At 49.5% G+C, this 7217-nt stretch overlaps 1 protein-coding gene across 1 annotated transcript in view; it reads right to left on the bottom strand.

Moving 5' to 3' along the window:
* Nucleotides 1-747: 747 nt before the first annotated feature.
* The window catches only part of Slc1a4 (solute carrier family 1 member 4), a 30046-nt gene continuing 23576 nt past the window's right edge, over nucleotides 748-7217 (bottom strand). The window contains exons 8-9 of the mRNA XM_057772845.1: nucleotides 5876-6010; nucleotides 748-3629 (exon numbers count right to left, since the gene is read on the bottom strand). Coding sequence (XP_057628828.1) covers nucleotides 3395-3629; nucleotides 5876-6010 — 370 coding nt within the window. The 3' untranslated portion in view covers nucleotides 748-3394. The remainder of the gene's footprint in view (nucleotides 3630-5875; nucleotides 6011-7217) is intronic.

Genomic DNA, 7217 nt, shown 5'->3' with positions numbered 1-7217 from the left:
TATGTTTGTCTCCACAAACTACACACACACACACACACACACACACACACACACACGGGCCCAGGCACAAAGGGACACAGACTGGTGAGGACGTTTCCGGCCACTGTTTGATGTGAGAATTAGCTTGCACACAGAACATTCTTTGGACCCAGTGCTTTCCTGAGGACTTAGCACTCACGTAGCTCATCTACTCTTCATGCTGACCTGTTCCTGCTGCAGCTGTGAGCCACACTTCAGCCTGAGGAGGCCGAGGCACTGGGAGGTGACTGTACTTAGCACTGCAGAGAAGCTGACGGCAGAGTCAAGACCTGACAGTTTCTGCTCCTCCTGGCTGTGTGGTTTAGGCCACGCATGGCGAGAATGGAAACTTCCTTTGAGCAGGGGTGTTCTAACAGACCTCCTTCTGCCTAACTACCCAGACAGAGGAGGCTTGAGTCAATGGGACAGCGGCTCTCGCTCTGGCTACCTTGAGAAGCTGAGTTGCCAGGAAGGAATCTCAAACCTCTGAGCACCCCAAAGCTCCAGGAAGCAGACTAAATTGTTGCCACAGCTCCCATCAGGCCTTTGATCTAGGCAAACTCCCTCATCCTTCATGCTCGACCTGGAATTAAAGTCAATTTCCAAGCTATATGGAGAGCCAGTGACACCCAGGTCAGAACAGACGTCTGTTTCTCTAGAGCCCCAGAGTCTGGAAACCAGTTTCTGGTGTGAGCTTGCAGGATAATCCTCTCTGGAGCTTCTAGATAGAGTTCCTCATTGTGCAGGAATGTGATGTCACTAAAAACAGGACGATGTAAGATGCTAGCTGCCTAAGAGCCCAATGTTTGTGAAGCTTTAGGCTAGAGTCTCACCAGTTCAAGGCCAATTTAGGCCGCAGAGTAATTCTCTAACTCAAAACACAAAAACAGATTTCTTCAAAAAAACGAAGACAAGATTATATAAGAGAATACGTTGGGTGTGGTGGTGACCTAGGGCAGGCACGGGCAACTTTACTAATAGGGACTTGCCCAGTAACATATGGCCCGGGGCGTGTTCTTGCTTCAATGCTTGGCTTAGCACGAATGCTAACTAACTCCTGTCAACCTAGATGTTCCGACAGCACTTAATGTTAGTGGTTTGTGGCAAACCCACACATCTCTGCCAGGGCCCTAACCGTCACGGGTTGCAGCCACAGAGGACTAGTGACATCAGCTATCAAAGAGGCTTCAGCATCCCCTTTACCTCAGGGGCTCATGCTGCCTGAAAAGCTAAAGGAAATCTGTATTCCGTCCTCCCAGGTCATCCCCTAGAAGAACGATAGCTCTGTAAAATACAAGACAAGACTCAAGGACAGGCAGGTGCCAGTAAAACTGTGGTACTCATTTTTGATGGCTGTGCTATGTTTTAAGGCAAGTGTCACACATATACAAAACATCAAGAGATGAACATGTTAGAAAAATAGCAAGGAGACATTTCAAACAGTTACAGAGGAATCTTTCTCATGACTCAACCCCATCCACTCTTCCGGGAGCCAAAACTCAACTTCTGGCCTCCAAGAGGAAGATCCCATGTTTGTCACCTTCCTCCAGACCATGACAGCACTCTTTATTGGGGGTCCAGGTTGGGACCCAAGTGTCAAGCCAGTTCGCTGTCCAGCTCCAATCCCTACTTAACAAGATTCTTTAGAAACTGGACTATCAGGATGTCAAAGACATAATTTGTATTAGTTCCCCCTTATCTGAACTCAAACCTGCTTGGAGTTAAAAACCACACAACGCACACACACAAACACTGTACATAAAATATATGTAAATACTCAAGAAAAAGATTCACTGAAACTTAAAAAATACCAAATGCTCATTCATAATCAAACATTGGGATTGATTCCCCATTAAAAACAGTGTTGGCAACGAGGTCTGGCCACTCTCTCCTTAGTACATGGTCGCTCCTGGCTCCACAGCAGAGTGAAGTGGCTCCGTTGTTTTAAGAAGCTGGGCCTTCACACTTGGGGCTCTGTTCCTCATGGATCTTCCCCATCCCCTCATTCAGCATAGTCCCAAGTCTGTGGGGCCCAGCGATACACACACTGGGGAAGCGAGAGGATGAGAGGGGCCAATGACTCGGGGGCTTAATCTCCTACTCTGGGTGGGGTTGGCAGAACTGTGGTGGGAGGTGGTGGCCCGCCAAGGAAGAGGCAGCGTGGATGGTTATCACGCCTCTTCGGAATGCAAGTTGACAAGAACACAGTTCTGTTCAGGAGAGCCTCTCAGACTAGGAGGCAGCCTCCATGGAGAAAGCGGTCTCCCAGGTTAAACAGGGCGCTTACAGATGTAGCACTTGACTTCCAAGAAGCAAAATGGTAATTTCCACAGATTTCCTGTCTGCCTTGCCAGATCTGAGTGAAGCAGGTAAGAGGCAGGTAACATCAGACCCAGAACTGTGGAAACCAAAGCCAGGGGCCTGGGCACAGAGCTCCCCCATTGACTAGTGCATGAGTTTATTCGGGGGGGGGGTACTTGATTCTGCTGGTGGGGGTTTTAGTGAGGACTTTGTCAAACTGTAGCAGTAAATTGACCGACCAATATCGGTCAGCAATGCAGTGACCACATCCCCCCTCCCAGAAAAAAAGAGGTCTTAGAGTCTGTTGCCAAATCAGAATGGAAATAGGAGGTGCTGGCAGAGACCGCTCTCTCAGAAGGAGGGAGTTAAGTGCCTCTGGTCTCGAACGGGAACAATCCTGTTTTGTCCTAATTGGGGTGCTCTCTAGTCTTTCCTGACCTCAGACTTGAAATGGCTTACTCAAGCTGAGACCCCGGCTGTGCTTACCACCATCTGGAGTAAATCTACCATTGGGCAGCACCTCTGGTCCCTCAGAAGCCACCCTCACGGGCGGAATACAATTCTTTAACTTGAATGCCAGCTCATGAGATTCCAGCCAGTCTAAGAATCCGGGAACTTCTTCAATGCCCACTGTTGATGATACAGCGTGATAGGCAATTATAAACCCCTCTGGTTCGCTCAGAAAGCACCAGATGCACAGCTAGCCAATGAAGAATACATCTGCCTTGTCCCGACCTTTACCCCTAGGCCTCCGACCTTTACCCCTAGGCCTCCAAGCACCTGGAATCCCCTCCAGGCCTGGCAGCTCGAGGGGGTTTCCCAATAAAGTCAAGGTATATCTCCAGCTCCACTGAGACATGGATCAAGTCAAACGTCAGAGTGTTCTGGTCCTCAGGAATCAGTCCTGGCCTGGGAGCCCAAGGCCTGTGCCGAGGGATCACCCTCAGACTGGTGATTGGGCCAACGTGTTGCTCGGGAGACGAAAAGTCTGAGGGCTAAGCCCCTGTCTAAATGATGGGCAGGCTATCTGGGTGGGCTGCTGGCAGCTAGCAGGCTGGCCCAAGACCCAGCGCCATCACAGCACTGACTCCTTGGATTCAAGTTCTGGAGCAATGGCCACAGGGCCTGCCGGGTTCTGGTGTGTCACCAGAGGTGAGGTCTCCTCCTCCGACTTGGAGTTGGGAATGGCTTCCACCTTCACTTCCTGCAGCTCCTGCTCACCTTTCTTCGTTGCCTTCTGATTCAGGTGGTTGAGGATTCCGGCTCCCAGGGCATCCCCCTCCACGTTCACCACAGTGGTAGTGCGGTCCCTGGTGGAAACAGGAAGGAGAAAGGACTAACGTTATACTCAGTGTTATCAGTGGAGGGCACTGTCACAGCTGGTGGCCGGAGGAAGGTGTGCAGGGTGAATGTGTACTGTCTGACGTGGGCACGGGATGAATGTGTACTGTCTGACGTGGGCACGGCACGGCAAGGACTCCAGGGCCTCAGACCCACGGGAGTGAAAAAGCCTTCCCCACGTGGGGCCTCAGAAGGGATGGCAAAGCCTTCCCCTGGTCCATGTGAGGATGTGCACTTTATGGCCTGGAGACTGTTCTCTTAAGAGACTGTCCCTACTGAGGTTAGCTAAACTTGTCTCCTTAGCCATTTACCAAGAACTCTGCATCCCTAATTCAGCAGTTGGCAATAACCTTGCCTCCCTGATCAAATGTATCCAACTGACATGTTCAGCTTCCTGGGTGCTGTGGCTTCTCTATCCAAGAGCCTAGTACAATGGATCCCAGCCTTCCTGTATGTTTGTCCTTTCTCTATGCCCTCGGCACCCCCGTTGGGGCAATCCCTGCCCCTGGAGTCTTGTTGGATGCGGCTGTGCTACTGGCAGGCACACCACTAACAGGCCTGCTCTAAACTGCTTTCCTTGAGCAGTATTTACTCCTAGGAAAGTAATAGACTCTTGTAGAAAGTACCGGAAAAAGAGGAGTTGAAGGTAGCAGACAATCCCTTGGGCATATTCCTCAGCTCTGGGCCTTGACCTGAGCAATGCAATCTAGTTCCTTCCAGCCATCTTCCCACACAGTTCTGTTACATGCAATGGGTTCCACTACAGAGAACAATGTATGCATTTGGGAGAAGAGAGAAGACATGGTTTTGTGTTCCACGTCTCTTCCCCTCGGTGTTCAGTACACTAGAATTTCAATCCCGCTTCCGTCGGCAAGAGCATTCCACGGCTGTGGGCAAGCATGTCATAGAAAACAGCACTGGCTTTCTCACAGCCTACTTAGCACAGGTTAGCTCAACATCTACCCCAATCACTGGAGCCCAGAGAAGGCCATTTTGAAGACAGGAAAATGGTGATCTTCCCCAAAGGCCCCAGAGGGCTGGAGTCCTGACTGCAAGCAGCCTGTGTGCTCACAGGCCTCTTTCTGCTGGGCATCCAGCATGGTGCCAATTCCCTTCCCTGCTGGGCAGCTCTGAGATCCATTCCCCAGGCATGGGAGGCAGCGGGAAGGACAGACAGATGATCCCTGCCATTGCTCTGGTTCTGGCCAGCCCAGGGATGGAGCTTCCTGTAGTGAGGCGTCCGGAACACAGTAGTCCTTATTGGACACTTCACCCCATTTCCGTGAAGAGCTGTCAGGATTTGGCAAGCGAGCTGTTTTAAGTTGGAAAGGCCACCATTTCCAAGAACCCTCGCAGACCGAGTGCCAGGCACCTGAAGTGAGCTCCACCAGCATGGCTGTGGCAGTCCAGGAGGACTGTCCTCCTTGTTAAATGTTTACCGAATGCTGCTCCACCTGCCTCGTCTTCTGTGCACTGCACACATGCTGACTCATTTACCCTCACCACGACTGGTGTGGTTATACAAGCAGACACACAGATGGGCCAGGCTCAGGCCCCAGTGGTTTACCCTGTGATCTGCGCTTAAGCAATCAATATCCAGAAACTCTTGTGTCTGCAAGGAACCCTGGGGACAGCAGCCTGATCATCTGCTTACCTAACATCTTCTGAGTTCAAGTATAAGGTGTTTGCATGCTCTCCTTGCATAGAAACCATTCCTTGGATGTTTGCAGATCAGGGCCAGCCACTGCTCCAATCAATTATTATTCTACTCAGCAATCACCTGCATAGTTCCTTGTACCTACTTAATGCTACAAGCAAGTTCTGATGATTGTGTCTCACGCCATTCATGGATGTCCACGGGCTCTTGACTATTATACTGTTGACATTTTTTTTTTTTTCATTTTTTGAGATAGGGTTTCTCTGTGTAGCTTTGGAGCCTGTCCCAAACTTGCTCTATAGACCAGGCTGGCCTCGTACTCAGAGATCCACCTGCCTCTGCCTCCCAAGTGCTGAGATTAAGGCATGCGCCACCATCTCCTGGCAGCTGTTGACTTCTTGAGTTCTAAATCTGGTTTTGCCAGCTTAACTATAGACTCTTTCCCAAGCAAGGATGGTTTTAAGTTTCTCTGCACATTCCGGGCCCAGTGGAGCATCAAGTTCCCAGGGGCCTCAAGAGACTTTCTTTACTCCAGGGTCCTTGGTATCAGCTACTTACACAATCCAGTCCACAGCGAGGATCAGAGAGAGGTATTCTGTGGACAGTCCAATGGCCTCCAGGATAATGGCAATGGTGAGGACCCCTCCAGCTGGCACACCCGCTGCTCCAACGCTGGAGGCCGTGGCAGTTACTCTAGAGGACGGCAAAGCAAAGTCAGCCATGACCACAGAGCATTGCAGCCAGGACTTACGGAAAACACCCATATGCTCTGGGGCAGTGCTTCTCAGCCTTCCTAACGCTGTGACCCTTTAACACAGTTCCTCATGTAGTGGGGACCCCCAGCCATGAGATTATTTTTGTTACTACTTCGACTGTGATTTTGCTACTGTCAGGAATCACAGTGTAAATATCTGATATACAGAATATTGGATAATTGGCTGTGAGAGGGCTGTGACCCCCAGGTTGAGAACCACTGCTCTAGGGGCTTAGGGGATGATACAGTCTTCAAGCACACCCATACCTCTCCTCTTCAGGTTCTGTGTTCACAAATTAAACCAACCACAGATCACACACAGTGAAAACAGTCGCTACTCAACATCCACAGGTCATTTTCTTCTTATTTTCTTTTTTAAAAAAATTTTTTAATGATTTATTTATCTTTATTTTATGTGCATTGGTGTGAAGGTGTCAGATCCCTTGGAACTGGATTTTCAGACAGTTGTGAGCTGCCATGTGGGTGCTGGGAACTGAACCCGGGTCCTCTGGAAGAGCAGTCAGTGCTCTTAATCGCTGAGCCCTTTCTCAAGCCCCCTCTTCTTATTTTCTTAATGATACAATGTAACAACCATTCCCATAGCACTTACATCATATTAAGTATAGAAGTAGTCTAGAAATGATTTAAAGTATAGAGGAAAATGTGTACAAACTATAGACAAGACACAAGTTTGGATCTGAAATGTCCCTGCAGGCTCATGTTTTAAGACTTTTTTCTCAGTTGGCTGCTGTACTTTGCAGGCTATGGAGTCTTTGAAGTTGGGGCTTGGTTGGCCAAAGTACTTCACTAGGAGCCGGTGGGCCTTGAAGGCTATATCTGCCCCAGGTCCTGTCTGTCACTCTGTAAACACAACATCATTCTTCTCTCTCACGATGGACTAAAATAAAATCCCTTTAAGCCATGAGCCCCAATAAACCTTTCATCTTTTAGGTTATTTCTGACAAATACTTTGTCATAGCAACACAAAAAGCTAAGTACTCAGCCATCCATTATCTGCGGGGGGGGGGGGGGGGAGTCCTTGGTTCGCTGATTTGGACAGTTTGCTTAAATTGGGAAATACCTGGGGCCTTAGTGAGGCATACTTCTGGGTGTGTTTGTGGGGACATTTCTAGACAGGGTTAACTG

The sequence above is a fragment of the Chionomys nivalis genome, chromosome 6 (genome assembly GCF_950005125.1).
Source record: "Chionomys nivalis chromosome 6, mChiNiv1.1, whole genome shotgun sequence".
NCBI lineage: Eukaryota > Metazoa > Chordata > Mammalia > Rodentia > Cricetidae > Chionomys > Chionomys nivalis.
Note: the sequence above shows the minus strand (reverse complement) of the source record. Positions and strands in the feature narration are given on the sequence as shown.